At 42.0% G+C, this 17,654-nt stretch overlaps 1 protein-coding gene across 1 annotated transcript; it reads right to left on the bottom strand.

Moving 5' to 3' along the window:
• Window positions 1-4,892: 4,892 nt before the first annotated feature.
• Window positions 4,893-11,382, bottom strand: LOC141126510 (olfactory receptor 6N1-like). Its single transcript, XM_073612447.1, has 2 exons — window positions 11,362-11,382; window positions 4,893-5,876 (listed from the first exon to the last, which is right to left on the bottom strand). The coding sequence occupies exons 1-2, from the start codon at window positions 11,380-11,382 to the stop codon at window positions 4,893-4,895; spliced, it is 1,005 nt and encodes a 334-aa protein (XP_073468548.1).
• Between the last annotated feature and the right edge of the window lie 6,272 nt (window positions 11,383-17,654).

The following is a 17,654-nucleotide window of genomic DNA, read 5'->3' as shown; positions in this document are numbered from 1 at the left end:
TGAACGTAGGACTGCACTGAACTGGGAAGTGTGTCTCCTGTATCATAATAACATCTAGTTTGAGGGATTTATAGAAGTTGAAAATTTTCTTGCGTTTCAAAGGAAGCCTTGCCTGTTGTGAGAAGCGACCCTTAAAGTGTTTGGTGTGAAGCTAAAAAGTGCTCATTTTAAAGGCTTATATGCAAGATATTGTTATAAAAAGTGTTTAGGGACCCGGGTCCTGCCCCAGGGGACATGTATCAATGCAAATTGTTTTTTTAAAAACGGCTGTTTTTTCGGGAGCAGTGATTTTTTTAATGCTTAAAGTGAAACAATAAAAATTAAATATTCCTTTAAATATCGTGCCTGCTGGGTATACATAGTATGCTTGTAAAGTGGCACATTTTTCCTGTGTTTAGAACAGTACCACAGCAAAATGACATTTCCAAAGGAACAATTGTCATTTAAAACTGATCGCGGCTGTAATGAATTGTCGGGTCTCGGCAATATAGATAAAAATCATTGAAAAAAAGAGCATGGGTTCCTCCCCAGTCCATTACCAGGCCCTTTGGGGGAAGCCCTGAACCAAAATTAAAAAAAAAAAATTGTGTGGGGGTTCCCCTAAAATCCATACCAGGCTCTTTGGGTCTCATATGCAAATTAAGGGGAACCCTGCGTCTAATTTTAAAAAAATGGCGTAGGGGTCCCCCCAAATCCATACCAGACCCTTCAGGTCTGGTATGGATTTTAAGGGGAACCCTGCACCAAAATGTAAAAAAAAATGGCGTAGGGGTCCCCCTCAAAATCCATACCAGACCCTTATCTGAGCACGCAACCTAGCAGGCCGCAGGAAAAGAGGGGGTGCCCCCCCTCCTGAACCGTACCAGGCCACATGCCCTCAACATGGGGAGGGTGCTTTGGGGTAGCCCCCCAAAGCACCTTGTCCCCATGTTGATGGGGAGAGGGGCCTCATCCCCACAACCCTTGCCCGGTGGTTGTGGGAGTATGCGGGCGGGGGGCTTATCGGAATCTGGAAGCCCCCTTTAATAAGGGGACCCCAAGATCCCGGCCTCCCCTCCTGTGTGAATTGGTAATGGGGTACAAATGTACCCCTACCATTTCACAAAAAAAGTGTCAAAATGTTAAAAATCTCCTTTCCCATTCCAGCACTGTAAACAGCCCCCCCCAATACACAGGGCTGAAATCACACTCCTTTACACACAGTCTATCAGCCTTCACAAGGTGTATCTGGCTTTTATGTTGCCATTCTAACCTGTGAAATCCTTTGGTCAGAACGGCAGTGTAGTTGCAGTAGGCAGATACACTTTATGCAGATGGCTGTGTTGTAAAGGAATGTGATTTCAGCCCTGTGGAGGAGGAGCAGTATAGAGTGCTGTACTGGTAAAGAAGCTCAGAAGCGGGCATAGCATCCAGGGTGGAGGGGGTAGTCAGTGAGCTTTGGGGGGCGCAACTTAGATCTAGGGGGACAAAGCCATGTGAAATGAAATCTGGAACCTGCAGCCCCTCAGGGGCCCCTCAGGAGGTGTTAAGGGATTTGTTTTAACAATTTCTGAAGGTTTCTCTGTCAGTGTTGGCAGGTGTTGGGGGAAGGTCACCTCCCGGAGGTGCATGTCCTTTCCCCAGTTGTCAGGGAAGTGGGGTAAGCATACATTCCTGGGTGGGGGTGGTACAGAGAATCCAGGCTAGTGACTAGAAGACACTGAGCGGTGTCTCACCTCACTAGTGACATTGGTCCCATCGTGGCTACAGGGCAGCACTCTCCTCCTCTTAACTCGCTGAGCTTGGTTACCATTCCATGTCGCCAGCACACAGCACAGACACTTCCCCATCCTGGGCTGTTCTCACCCCATGCTCCTTTCCATATAGGAAATTTCTCACAGCTTCTCCCCAGCCAATGAGAACGGAGGGGTGTGGACTGTGGAAGGCAAACTGGAAGCCCAGTACTCGAGCATGGCTGTGGGGTCCTAGGGCAGATCGGAGCTGGACTTTGTGAAGGATATAATAATATGACAGGGAGGCTGCAGGGGCCCCCTGGAGCAAGGGGCAGGGTTGCGATTGTGACCCCTGCAACCCCTTATGCTATGCCCATGTGTGGGGCATCTGGAAAAAACCTTGTGCAGAGAAGAAAAGGTGAGCGCTACCATCAGTCCTGTGTCATGCTAACAGTAAAGCATTCTGAGACCATTCATGTGTGGGGTTACTTCTCAGCCAAGGGAGTGGGCTCACTTACAATTTTGCCTAAGAACACAGCCATGAATAAAGAATGGTACAAAAACATCCTCCAAGAGTAACTTCTCACAACCATCCAAGAACAGTTTGGTGAGGAACAATGCCTTTTCCAGTATGGTGGAGCCCCTTGCAAAAGTGATAACTAAGTGGCTTGGGGAACAAAACATCAAAATATTGGGTCCATGGTCAGGTAACTCCCTAGACCTTAATCCCATTGAGAACTTGTGGTCAATCTTCAAGAGGCGGGTGAACCAAAAAAAATCTCACAAATTCTTACAAACTCCAAGCATTGATTATGCAAGAATGGGCTGCCATCAGTCAGGATGTGGCCCAGAAGTTAATTGATAGCATTCCAGAGCGAATTGCAGAGGTCTTGAAAAAGAAGGGTCAACACTGCAAATATTGACTCTTTGCAAATTGTCAATAAAAGCCTTTGACCCTTATGAAATGCTTGTAATTATACCTCAGTATATCATAGTAACATCTGAAAAAAGATCTAAAAACATTGAAGGAATAGACTTTGTGAAAATTAATATTTGTGTCATTCTCAAAGCTTGGCCATGGCTGTAGTCCATTGATACTTCCCCCAGACCCGTAAACAGAGGTTCATACATAGCTATGGACCTGCAGCTGGAAGAATATTTGACAGGAACCTTTACAATGCACCCACCATCCACTGATCATAGTTGCAATGCTTTGCAGGCTCCAGATCATCAAAATGAATAAATACTAATTTACTTTTTCAATCAGAATAGGTGTATTTATTAATTTCAATTAATTAATTATATTATTAATTAGTTAGCTATTAGGATGGACAACTGTGTGCAATACAACGCAGCCCCGACTGATTTATAATTTCATAATTCTGATTTAAGATCGGCAAGACCCTGAAACTGAGCTCCAGCGCGGTGGCCAAGACCATACAGCAGTTTAACAGGACAGGTTCCACTCAGAACAGGCCTCGCCATGGTCGACCAAAGAAATTGAGTGCACGAGCTCAGCGTCATATCCAGAGGTTGTTTGGGAAATAGACATATGAGTGCTACCAGCATTGCTGCAGAGGTTGAAGGGGTGAGGAGTCAGCCTGTCAGTGCTCAGACCATACGCTGCACACTGCATCAAACTGGTCTGCATGGCTGTTGTCCCAGAAGGAAGCCTCTTCTAAACATGATGCACAGGAAAGCCTGCAAACAGTTTGCTGAAGACAAGCAGACTAAGGACATGGATTACTGGATCCATGTCCTGTGGTCTGATGAGACCAAGATAAACTTATTTGGTTCAAATGATGTCAAGCGTGTGTGGCGGCAACCAGGTGAGGAGTACAAAGACAAGTGTGTCTTGCTTACAGTCAAGCATGGTGGTGGGAGTGTCATGGTCTGGGCCTGCATGAGTGCTGCCGGTACTGGGGAGCTACAATTCATTGAGGAAACCATGAATGCCAACATATACTGTGACATACTGAGGCAGAGCATGATCCACCCCCTTCAGAGACTGGGCCACAGGGCAGTACTCCAACATGATAACGACCCCAAACACACCTTCAAGACGACCACTGCCTTGCTAAAGAAGCTGAGGGTAAAGGTGATGGACTGGCCAAGCATGTCTCCAGACCTAAACCCTATTGAGCATCTGTGGGGCATCCTCAAATGGAAGGTGGAGGAGCGCAAGGTCTCTAACGTTCCCAGCTCTGTGATGTTGTCATGGAGGAGTGGAAGAGGACTGCAGTGGCAACCTGTGAAGCTCTGCAGGCTTTCTTGTGCATCATCTTTAAAAGAGGCTTCCTTCTGGGATGACAACCATGCAGACCAATTTGATGCAATGTGTAGCGTATGGTCTGAGCACTGGCATGCTGACCCCCCCACCCATTCAACCTATGCTGCAATGCTGGCATTACTCATACATCTATTTTCCTAAGACAACCTCTGGATATGATTCTGAGCACGTGCATTCAACTTCTTTGGTCGACCATGGCGAGGCCTTTTCTGAGTGGAACCTGTCCTGTTAAATTGCTGTGTGGTCTTGACCACTGTGCTGCAGCTCAGTTTCAGGGTCTTTACAATCTCAGCCTAGCCATCTTTATGTGGAGCAACAATAATTTTTTCAGATCCTCAGAGAGTTTTTTGCCATGAGGTGGCATATTGAACTTTCAGTGACCAGTATGAGAGAGTGAGAGTGATAACACCAAATTTAACACACCTGCTCCCCATTCACACCTGAGACCTTGTAACACTAACGAGTCACATGACACCCTGGAGGGAAAATGGCTAATTGGGCCCAATTTGGACGTTTTCACTTAGGGGTGTACTCACTTTTGTTGTTAGCGGTTTAGACATTAATGGCTGTGTGTTGAGTTCTTTTGAGGGGACAGCTGTACACTCACTACTGTACATTGTAGCAAAGTGTCATTTCTTCAGTGTTGTCACATGAAAAGATATAATAAAATATTTACACAAATGTATGTGAGGGGTGTACTCACTTTTATGAGATACTGTATATATATATATATATATATATATATATATATATATAATATTGTATAATAGTAATATAACATTGGTCAACAAAAAATGTACCCAAAACTGTTACCAAGTGGCCCTTTAATTCATTTTTAAGGGACATACATCCAGGTTAATAAATTGCTTTAATAATTAATCACATGCCTTCTATTCTGTGATAAAGCTACTTCTGGTACAAATGAAGCCTATTTTCTTCTGGAAAGCAATTTTAATATCTTTGTTTCTCATGCTGTATATTATGGGATTCATTACGGGAGTTAATACTGTATATAACATGGACACCAATGAGTCCACATCAGATGAATAGGAGGCTGTTGGACGAATGTACATGAACATAATGGGCAAGAAAAATATACTGACAACTGTAAAGTGAGAGGCACAGGTAGAAAAAGTTTTCTTACGGCCACCTTTGGAACTGATTCTGAAGATTGCTAAAATAATCTTTGTGTAAGATATAACAATTACTGCAAAGCTTACCAAAATCACAACGGCACCAACGAAAGACCCAATGGCTACATTGAAGGATGTGTTGGCGCAAGCCAATTGGAGCACTGGAGGAGTGTCACAGTAGTAATGGTAGATTATATTGGGACCACAGAAAGGTAACTTTAAGGCGAGAAGGGTGGCTGTGAGTGGAGCTGCAAACCCTCCAGACCAGGCTACCATTGACAGTATTATGAGAAGTTGTCTTGTCATGATGGTTTGGTAGTGTAGGGGTGAGCATATGGCTATGTAGCGATCGTAGGCCATTATAGCCAGGAGAAAACACTCTGTTGCTGCCAAGGACAGAAAAACATACATCTGTGCAAAGCAGGCGGTGTAAGAAATATGATCCAGGTTCATCAAGAACTTAGCCAACATCTTCGGGATGGTTACCGAAGTGTAAGTCATGTCTATAAAAGACAAGTTGCTGACAAAGAAATACATTGGGGTATGGAGCTGCTGGTCAAAGATGACCAAGAAGAAGATGAAGCCATTACCAGAAAGGGTAAAGAGGTAGATACAAAGTAATACACAAGAAAGCAAAATGTGGTAATTCTGGAGGCTGGGGAATCCAAAAATTATAAATTCTGTCACATGGGTAAAAGTTGCATTGGAAGAAACTACTGATCGCAAGTAATCTTCATTGACCTAGATCATATAAAATAAAGAAAATTATTTATTTATTTATTTTAATATTTTATTGCTCAAATATTATCAGCATTATAAACAACAGTAACAAATGAGTTTTGGGGGAAAAGGCATCCCCCTTGTTTAGGGCTTGGGCACCGGTTGCCAGAGTTACAGTATCGAGAGAGATAAAACCTCCTGGATGGATATCTTAAACTAAAATACTGACAAATCTGGTTACTTTTGCTCCTCATAAATCCCAGGATTTAGACGGCTATCCAGTAGCATGGTATCAGACATATAAAGACCTTTTTGTCCCCTGCTTGCAGGTCTTTAAATCTTTTAAACAGGAGGGTAAATTACTTGTATTTATTGGGGGAAGCCCTTATTGTATAACTCCCTAAACCCAGGAAAGATCCCCTAGACTGTAAATCATATCAACCTATTTCACTTATTGATAGGATGTTAAAATATTAGCAAAAGTGTTGGCCAGAAGGCTGCAGACAGTGATTTCTTAACTAGTTGGATTTGATAAAACTGGTTTTATGCCAGGTAGGTGCTCAAATCAATCTTCGAAGGCTGTTTTTTAATGTGCAACTTACCCATGATAAGTTCGGGGGTAGAATGATTGCATCATTGGATACAAAAAAAGCCTTTGATTCAGTTGAATGGACATACCTTTTTCCATTATTGGCCAAATTTGGTTTCAGTCCTACATTTATTTCATGGGTACAGCTTCTTTATGGTAATCCTATGGCTTGACTTATGGTTAATGGACTTATTTCTGAACCTGTTCCAACATATTGGGGAACTAGGCAGTGTTGCCCTTTATCCCTTCTCCTGTTTGCACTGGCCATTGGCTGCATTGGCTGAGAATTGTTGTGGTCCAGGGCCTTCACATTGGGGAGTTTGAAGAATGTGTATCACTGTATGCAGTTGATATGCTGTTTTACCTGAATGATCCAGGCTCTTCGCTGTCTGCGGCTTTCTCTCTTATACAGGAATTTGGGGACTTCTTGGGTTTTCCGTATAAATTGGATGAAATCAACATTATTCCCCTTAGACAGACAGCCAACTTTGAGAACACCTCCTATGTGGCCGATCTCGATATCAGAAGCATTTAAATGTCTGGGAATCAATAAACAGCTTCATTTGGAGTCTTTTTCGGACAGTTATAACGGCTTTTAAGGAAAAAGCACAGAAATGGAAAGACCTAACATTGTTAGGTAGAATAAACTTGTTCAAGATGATTTTCTTGCTGAAGTTCCTCTATATTGTTTCAAGTGCCCCAATATATATTCCTAAACAAATCTTCCTGTATATCAACTCTTTGCTTAGTTCCTTTTTATGGGGGGGGCAAAGTACCTAGAGTGTCTTTGGAAATTTTACAACTTCCAGTTTGTAGAGGTGGTTTAGCACTGCCCGGTCTCCGTGTGTATTACTTTGTCTCACAGTTGGTACATGTGCACTGGCGAATGTTTCCTACTTTGAATAATGCGGCCACAGAGCTAGAAGCGGTAGCCACCACCTCCTATGAAACACTTTTACATTTTCCTTATAGAGGAGAGGTTCCCACTCCTGAGGGTATGACTATATTGCAGTTATCGAAGAGGATTGTTACAATATCCTCTAAACAGATTTCAGATACCCCTATATGCCTTTTAACAAATGCTCCTCTGTGGCACACTTCTAATTTGGGTGAATTGCTCAGGTTGGAGGAGGGCTGTAGATGGACATATTATTGCACAAAATATGTGCATCATTTATATAAAGGTGGAGAATTTAAATCCTTTCAGCGATTGCAGGCTGAGTGAGGTGTACCCCGTTCCTGATACTTTCATTATGTCTAACTCAAACATGCTGCAATGATGCAATATGGTCTGCAAGGGGTTTTCTTCTCTAATACTTAATAGGAAACTCTTTTGTTACAACCAGATAATGAAAAAAAAAATTCTGTCTACTACTCCGCGTTAACTCTTGCTGGCCACAGACATTGTCATCGGACACGAGACAGATGGTTAGCGATTTTGCCAGATTTCACGGAGGAATTATGGGTAGAAGTCCATAATATGTATATAGATACAGTTATTTCATCTAAAGCAAAAATGATACAGTTGCGGTACTTGCACCAAATGTACTTTATATCACAGCACTTATTCAAAATGGGGAAACGCGATAATGCACTTTGTCATAAAGGTCAGGCCTCTGCAGAGTCTTTCTTAAATATGGTACGGGAATGTAACAAAGTTTACCAATTATGGTTGCAGTGCACTGAATTTCTGGCAGATACCTCCTTTGCTTTTCCAAATATACGTAGTCCTCTGCTGTGTCTTCTGGGGGCGTTTGAGAATGACATCATGGATGACATCAAGGATAATCCTTTTTACATCGCCTATTCTTTTATGTCTGGAAATTGATAGCGTTGAATTGGACATGTACAGACATCCTTAAATTGTCTGCTTGGAAAAAACTAGTTAATTCAGATATCCCTTTATATACACTATATTGTCAAAAGTATTGGGACACCTGCCTTTACAAGCACATGAACTTTAATGACATCCCAGTCTTAGTCCGTAGGGTTCAATATTGAGTTGGCCCACCCTTTGCAGCTATAACAGCTTCAACTCTTCTGGGAAGGCTGTCCGCAAGGTTTAGGAGTGTGTCTATGGGAATGTTTGACCATTCTTACAGAAACACATTTTTGAGACTGGGATGCCATTAAAGTTCATGTGCGTGTAAAGGCAATACTTTTGACACTATAGTGTAGGATGACATATGAGGCTAGTGGGTGTTGAAATTTTTTTTACAAAAATATGGTCCAGATGTAGTGATTTGGATGCAACTGTGGCTGAGAGCCCCTAAAGAAATACACTGATGATATTTGTGTATTAGAACAGTGGTGATATGAATGGTTTGAGGACTGAGATGGACATTAATTCACTCATGTTTGTTTTCTTTTTTTGCTTTTTTTTACTTGATAGCATTGCTTTGTGCGGATTTTTGTATTTTGTATCTTTGCAACAACAGAAATAATATAAAAAAAAAATTAAACAAAACCCAAAACAGCAACCAGTTCTATATGTAATGGAGACGGCTTCAGTGTACAGTGCCTTGCAAAAGTATTCACCCCCTTGGCATTTTTCGTGTTTTGTTGCCTCACAACCTGGAATTAACATGGACTGTTTGAGGATTTGCATCATTTAATTTACAGAACATGCCCACAACTTTGAAGATTTTTTTTTTTTTATTTTTATCATGAAGCAAACAACAAATAGGACAAAATAACAGAAAAAGTCAAAGTCAGTTCCAAGCCGCTTTGGATAAGTCTCTATGAGCTTGCCACATCTTACCACTGGAATTTTTGCCCATTCCTCCTTGCAAAACTGCTCCAGCTCCTTCAAGTTGGATGGTTTGTGCTTGTGAACAGCAATCTTTAAGTCTGACCACAAATTTTCTATTGGATTGAGGTCTGGGCTTTGACTAGACCATCCCAACACATTTACATGTTTCCCCTTAAACCACTCAAGTGTTGCTTTAGCAGTGTGTTTGGGGTCATTGTCCTGCTGGAAGGTGAACCTCCGTCCAACCGCAAATCACACACAGAGTGATTCAGGTTTTGCTCAGGAATATCCCTGTATTTAGCACCATCCATCTTTCCCTCAACCCTGACCAGTTTCCCAGTCCTGACTGCTGATAAACATCCCCCACAGCATGATGTGCCACCACCATGTTTCACGGTGGGGATGGTGTTCTTTGGGTGATGTGATGTGTTGGGTTTGCGCCAGACATAGCTTTTTCTTTGATGGCCAAAAAGGTCAATTTTAGTCTCATCAGACTAGAGCACCTTCCTCCATACATTTTGGGAGTCTCCCACATGCCTTTTCACAAACTCAAAATGTGCCATTTTGTTTTTTGCTGAAAGTAATGGCTTTCTTCTGGCCACTCTGCCATAAAACCTAACTCTATGGAGTGTACGGCTTATTGTCGTCCTATGTACAGATACTCCAGTCTCTGCTGTGGAACTCTGCAGCTCCTCCAGGGTTACCTCAGGTCTCTGTGCTGCCTCTCTGATTAATGCCCTCCTTGCCCGGTCCGTGAGTTTTGGTGTTCGGCCGTCTCTTGGCAGGTTTGCTGTTGTGCCATGTTCTTTCCATTTGGTTATTATAGATTTGATGGTGCTCCTAGGGATCATCAAAGATTTTAATATTTTTTTTTATAACCTAACCCTGACTTGTACTTCTCAACAACATTGTCCCTTACTTGTTTGGAGAGTTCCTTGGTCTTCATGGCAGTGTTTGGTTAGTGGTGCCTCTTGCTTAGGTGTTGCAGCCTCTGGGGCCTTTCAAAAAGATGTGTATATGCTATGACAGATCATGTTACACTTAGATTGCACACAGGTGGACATCATTTCACTAATTATGTGACTTCTGAAGGTAATTGGTTGCACCAGAGCTTTTTTATGGGCTTCATAACAAAAGGGGTGAATACATACGCACATGCCAATTGTCAGTTTTTTATTTCTGAAAAATAGTTTTATGTATATATTTTTCTAATTTTACTTCAGCAACTTAGGCTATTGTGTTCTGATCCATCACATAAAATTCAGATTAAAAAAAACATTGAACTAAAGTCTGTAATTTAGCAAAATAGGTAAAAAGCCAAGGGGGTGAATACTTTTGCAAGGCACTGTATGGTACTCGATTTGAACATATTTTTTTCCTTTACTTGTGTATTTTTTAAAATTTTATTTCTACCAGGAGTACCTTGTCCAACTGTATTTTACGCTACAGGATGTGTGATTCGTAATGTATATGGCTTTTGATCTGTGATATGCTTTATATGTATGCAGTTTTGTGATATGCATATTGTTCAATGAACCTTGCTTACATACTGTATAGCAATAAATCTTAAAAAAAAAAAAAAAAAACGGACACATGTGCAGAGCTCAGTGTCACTACAAAAATTATTGGATAATTTTACTTCTGTTTAAAAAATTGTATATACATTCAGTATACTATAGTTGCTATACCAGCTTTTCTCGAATTTTAAAATTGACAAAACATAACCTTATCCTTGCACAAAAAAATGTTTGGTGCTAAAGTTGAGCTAGTGGTAAAATAGAATGTGTAAAAAGATAAATAGTGGGTAATGCTATTGCTGTTAAAAAAGTGTATGTGTATACTATATATACTCCTAATGCATGTAACTAGAAGAGAATTATATATTTTTTTTTTAACAAAATTGGCTCATGCTTTAATTTTTCTACCCTACACTTTGTGCTTCATATACTATAGTTTCTTGTAGTATCTTTTGTTTTATATCTTTGCTTTGCAACTTAAAACAAATAAAGAAAGAAAAGTTATGTTTTCATAATAACCTGCCACATAATCTATTTTAAGGATAATATTGTACAATAGGATGTTGTAGAACAATTTATTTTTAGTTCAGAATGTTATTTTTCATAAACACAAACATTTTAACAAAATATGCCTTATATCAAACTTACCTTCCATAGATCAACTCCCATAGCAAGTAATGCAAGAAAACTTTTGGCAGGAATTGAAAATGTTAATAATTTGATCTTCTTAAAAAATTATTAAAACAAACTGAATTTTGCACTTTTGGTTTAAATGTTTTTTAATGATTGGCTGCATATGTGTAGCATAGCTTTTCCTTCCCTTTGGCCTACTGGTATACAAACCATGTGATTTGTTTTCTATTTAAACCCATGGTTATAAAACAAACAGGGGGTCTAATGCCAGTTATAATTCTCTCAGGAATGATTAACTAATGTTTCCTTTGAAGTTGTTGTTGTTGTTGTTATAATTAATTGAATTCAAAATAACTCTGCTTTGCCCTGTAGGGACTAATCAATTTGTTTCATGGTTAATTGGCAAAACTAACTAGCCATAGACATAAGTGCCCAAACAAAATGTATGTATTTATTATTTTTGTAATTATTTATTTATATTTAAATCTTAATGTTTATTTATTTTAATTTTAATCAACCTTTAAAGCATTATTTTGTTAAAGGATGTATTCATTGATGATCATAATTTCTTAATATGTATATATCTTTTTCTTTTTTTATTATTTTCAGAATAAAATAAATAAATAAAAAGTATTTTATTTTATTTATTTGTTTATTAATCTAATCTTTAAATACTTATACAATGTTGCAAAATAATATTTTATTGTTTTACAACATTTTATAAGTATTTAAATACAAGATTAAACAACAAATAAATAAAATAAAAGACTTTTTATTTATTTTTTTTTATTCTGAAAATAATAAAGAAAGAAAGAGAGAGGAGACCTGCATAGCATCAGTGATTTGCTGATCGCTGGTGCAATGCTTTACGCGCTCCTGCAACAAGAAAATAGTAAATGCACATTTTTTTACCTGCAAAAAAAATCTGCGTTTATTATTTTTATTTAAAAAGTGAATGTGAGGGAACCCTCCCAGCACCCAGCTTTGGTGCTTCTGTCAGTATACCGCTTCTTCCAGTCTGGACATAGATACCAGATATTATAGCCGCAGCATACAAGACTAGCCGACAAATAGCTTGTATGAGATCTGGAACCGGAAACTCAGACACATACTTTATACCCCACAGGAGAACAGTCCCCTCCTGATTATTTTACAAACTGTAACCAGAAACATAATTAACATGCGCTAATAAACTAGTCACTTAAACCAGCCTAGGTGACCCAATGCCCACCCAGACAATGTTGTGATTAACTACTTCACATATACTGTGGCAGGGCGGCCCGGCTGCGCAAAACAATGTACCGGTACTTTGTTCGTGCTCCCTGGACACAGCGGGAGCCAATCAGTGGGTTCCTGCGGCCGCGATGGCCGCCGGCCACCTGCAATCGTTCGGGGGAATGACAGAACGGCGGTCTGTCTATGTAAACAAGGCAGACCGTCGTTCTGTCATAGGGAAAGAGAGAGATCTGTGATTCCTTCTAATCAGGAAAACCGATCTCTCTCTGTCTAGTGTCAGCATAAGAAAGCACATATAGGGAACACATTTAACCCCTTGATTGCCTCCGATGTTAACCCCTTCCCTGCCAGTGTCATTTATACAGTGTCAGTGCATTTTTTTAGCACTGTATTGGTGTCACTGGTCCCCAAAAAGTGTCACTTAGTGTCCAATTTGTAAGCCGCAATGTCGCAGTTCCACTAAAAATCGCTGATCGCTGCCATTACTAATGAAAAAAAAAAAAGTTTTGAAATCTTTTCCATAGATTGTAGACGCAATAACTTTTGCGCAAACCAATCAATATATTAACAAGGGGGCCCCCAGATCCTGTCCCCCCACCTAAGTGAATGGGTATCCGGTACATTGTACCCCTACCCATTCACCCCAAAAAGCAGTGAAATGTTAAAAAAAACAACAGCCGGTTTTTGACAAGTTCTTTATTAAAAAAGAAACCCTGAGCCGTCTTCTCCCGGAGCTGCCTTCTCCCGGTGCCGTGTTCTCCCAGAGCTGTCTTCTCCAGGTGCCATCTTCTCCCAGTGCTGACCCGCAGACCCCAACAACCATAGCCCAGGGTTGTCGGGAGGAGGCCCTTGTCCACATGAACATGGGGGCAAGGTGCTTTGGGGTGTGAATGCACAGAGCCCCGCCTGCCCAAAAGCACCCACCCCCCGTAATTATTTTTTTTCATTCAGCTGTCAAGTAGGAAACCCCGCTTAACAACTGATGACGCATCGGTTGTTAAGGATGTGATGGCTGGCTTCCCAGCCCCCTCCTTAGTAACAAGTTATATACAGTGTTTTGAACAGAAAAATAAAAACCACAAAACACATAAAAAATCGTATCACAAACACAACACTTGCATTTCTGGTGCGATTCCATTGAAGTATATTACACGCAAAACGTGGAAAAAAAGTACCCAACCCTTTCCAAAAAACCACCGGACGCAAAATTCATAGATATGAACGTGTACCATAGGAAACCATGTTAAATGGGTTGTAGTGCATTTCTGCAAAATGCACTAAAAAATGCATGGATGTGAACCTAGGGTAAGGGGGTAAATCCTTCAGGCAATAGGCCAGACAATAGGTGACCCAATTAACAATGGGACAGACATGATTAGCAGAAAACACATAACACCTTAATAATCAGACAATAGCAGGAGACCACCAGCAACAGACTGTCCATCTCCTACATTGGAGTATATGAAATAGAGATCAATATAAATGTAAATCAGTGTTTGGAAGAATTTAAGTTTGTTCCCTCTCAGGTACCAGTGGAGTGCTGGAATAGGTTGGTGGTCCTACCTTGAGGTTTATTGGATTCTGCATTCTTCAATAGGACATTTTGGATTAGACTGCCCGGAAACCTATGTCGGTACTTCTGCTGTCTGGGATTGGGATTGGGTGCGGTGGGCTTGTTAAGAATGTTAAGAATGTCAGAGTTGTGCCCTACACAAAGTACCTGCAGAACACACCATTTCTTTAGCTCTATGGTTCAGCTGTTTGACTAACAATGGACTTCTTGACAGTAGCTGGGACATCATTAGGGTTCTGTTATGCCCTAGTGTTCATGGGCTATTTCTCCAAGTATGCCGTAGTGGTTCCTACCCATGATCAAACAGCAATTACCTTGGCCACACTGTTCTGGACCTATGTTGTAGATCCATATGGTTTCCCAAAAAGAATCCTGTCCCTTAAGGGCCCTAATTTGCAGTCCCAAGTTTTCTCTGAACTGTGTCAACTGAGTGGATTTCGCAAGTTGCACACCACTCCATACCACCCTCAGGGATGGGGAGGAGAGTTGGAGTAATAACAAAAGCGATGAAAGTGAGAGGCACACAGGGCACATGTCTCTTTTACCCCACTCTTGTCCAGGCCCACATGACCCGACATGGGAAGAGGTTATAGCTGTCTTCATTCCCAACATTAGATCTATTATGGCATGCAAAAGAAAACTCAACTAAATGATCATTTATTGAAAGCAATTGTAATTTTCACTGCAATTCCAATTATAATTTGGATCAATTGGAAATAAAGAAGTAAAAAAAGAGCTTGACAAACTGAAATAAAAAAATAGTTCCAAATATGATTAAAAAAATATTCTGACTGAACCGAAAAATTGTGCTGCTGACCACAATTGAGAATCCCCTAACCCCCGTTTCTGGCTACTTTCTACAATTTATTTAGATTAAGTATAACATTTGCTTGCTCTATTCCAGTGTTTCTCAACCTCAGTCCTCAAGTACCCCCAACAGGCCATGTTTAAAGGTTTTCCTTTATCTTTCACAGGTGCTTTAAATCAGAGTCAATGGCTTGGTATTTTGGGCAGCTATTTTGGACAGCTATTTTATCTAAGAGAAATTCCCAAAACATGATCTGTTGGGGGTACTTGAGGACTGAGGTTGAGAACCACTGCTCTATTCTACCTTCTAAATATATAAAACCTAAGTTAATACTAGGTAGTGTCTGTCCCTACCATAGCCCAAGCCTGGATTTAAATCTCTACACGATCCACTGGAGCAGGGGTCTCCAAACTATGGCCCCCAGTTGTTCAAGAACTACAATCCCCATTCTGCCTAGTCATGCCTATGAATGTCAGAGTTTTACAATGCCTCATGGGATGTGTAGTTCCGCAACAGCTGGAGGGCCGTAGTTTGAGATCCCTGCACTAGAGGGACGCATAATGTGTGAAATCCAATAATGTTATCTAAACTCCCCTAAATTTGTAGTCTTGGATTTGTACTTTTATTGGATTTTAAAATGATAGGACTTATCATTATACTATATGCGGCTGTATGTTATGCCTTCTTAGGAATTTGGAACAGATCTAGAGATGTGTATTTTTATTTTCAATAAAAAAAATATTGAAACAGAAAAAAAGTAATTAACTTTAACCACTTGCCGACCGCCTCACGCATATATACGTGAGCAGAGCGGCACGGGCAGGCAAAATCACGTACCTGGTACGTGATTGCCTTCCCGCGGGCGGGGGGTCCAATCGGACCCCCCCCGGTGCCATCGGCGGTCGGCGTTTGGTTGGAAGCGATGAGAGACGAGGGGGAGACCATCCGATCGTGGCCCCCCCCTCGCGATCGCTCCCAGCCAATGAGAAACATCCCCTGCCTCTGTATAGTACACAGAGGCAGAGGATGTGATGTCATCTCTCCTCGGCTGGCCAGTTTCCGTTCCAGCGCCGAGGAGAGATGACATGTAAGTGCACCAACACACACACACACACAGTAGAACATGCCAGGCACACTAAACACCCCCGATCCCCCCCCCGATCGCCCCCGATCCCCCCCCAATCACTTACTGCATAGTGTCAGTTTGTGACAATTACTGTGGTAGGACAGTTAGTATTAGCCCCCTGTAGGTCTAGGGTACCCCCCTAACCCCCCCTAATAAAGTTTTAACCCCTTGATCACCCCCTGTCGCCAGTGTCGCTAAGCGATCATTTTTCTGATCGCTGTATTAGTGTCGCTGGTGACGCTAGTTAGGGACGTAAATATTTAGGTTCGCTGTCAGCGTTTTATAGCGACAGGGACCCCCATATACTACCGAATAAATGTTTTAACCCCTTGATTGCCCCCTAGTTAACCCTTTCACCACTGATCACCGTATAACTGTTACGGGTGACGCTGGTTAGTTTGTTTATTTTATATAGTGTCAGGGCACCCGCCGTTTATTACCGAATAAAGGTTTAGCCCCCTGATCGCCCGGCGGTGATATGCGTCGCCCCAGGCAGCGTCAGATTAGCGCCAGTACCGCGAACACCCACGCACGCACCGTACACGCACCGTACACCTCCCTTAGTGGTATAGTATCTGAACGCATCAATATCTGATCCGATCAGATCTATACTAGCGTCCCCAGCAGTTTAGGGTTCCCAAACACGCAGTGTTAGCAGGATCAGCCCAGATACCTGCTAGCACCTGCGTTTTGCCCCTCCGCCCGGCCCAGCCCAGCCCAGCCCACCCAAGTGCAGTATCGATCGATCACTGTCACTTACAAAACACTAAAGGCATAACTGCAGTGTTCGCAGAGTCAGGCCTGATCCCTGCGATCGCTAACAGGTTTTTTGGTAGCATTTTGGTGAACTGGCAAGCACCAGCCCCAGGTAGCGTCAGATTAGCGCCAGTACCGCTAACACCCACACACGCAGCATACGCCTCCCTTAGTGGTATAGTATCTGATCGGATCAATATCTGATCCGATCAGATCTATATTAGCGTCCCCAGCAGTTTAGGGTTCCCAAAAACGCAGTGTTAGTGGGATCAGCCCAGATACCTGCTAGCACCTGCGTTTTGCCCCTCCGCCCGGCCCAGCCCAGCCCACCCAAGTGCAGTATCGATCGATCACTGTCACTTTTTTTTTGTAGCGTTTTGGTGAACTGGCAAGCGCCAGCGGCCTAGTACACCCCGGTCGTAGTCAAACCAGCACTGCAGTAACACTTGGTGACGTGGCGAGTCCCATAAGTGCAGTTCAAGCTGGTGAGGTGGCAAGCACAAGTAGTGTCCCGCTGCCACCAAGAAGACAAACACAGGCCCGTCGTGCCCATAATGCCCTTCCTGCTGCATTCGCCAATCCTAATTTGTGAACCCACCGCTTCTGCAGCGCCCGTACTTCCCCCATTCACATCCCCAACCAAATGCAGTCGGCTGCATGAGAGGCATTTATATGTCCTCCCGAGTACCCCTACCCAACGAACCCCCCCAAAAAAGATGTCGTGTCTGCAGCAAGCGCGGATATAGACGTGACACCCGCTATTATTGTCCCTCCTGTCCTGATAATCCTGGTTTTTGCATTGGTGAATG

This window comes from Aquarana catesbeiana, linkage group LG02 (genome assembly GCF_042186555.1).
Source record: "Aquarana catesbeiana isolate 2022-GZ linkage group LG02, ASM4218655v1, whole genome shotgun sequence".
NCBI classification, from domain to species: Eukaryota; Metazoa; Chordata; class Amphibia; order Anura; family Ranidae; genus Aquarana; species Aquarana catesbeiana.
Note: the sequence above shows the minus strand (reverse complement) of the source record. Positions and strands in the feature narration are given on the sequence as shown.

What these genes read in the sequence shown, in the direction of transcription:
- LOC141126510 (XM_073612447.1), bottom strand. Translation starts at nt 11,382, where the DNA reads ATGGGAGTTGATCTATGGAAG. An exon ending in TGGGAGTTGATCTATGGAAG is followed by an intron (nt 5,877 to 11,361) that starts GTAAGTTTGATA and finishes TATATGATCTAG; the next exon opens with GTCAATGAAGATTACTTGCG.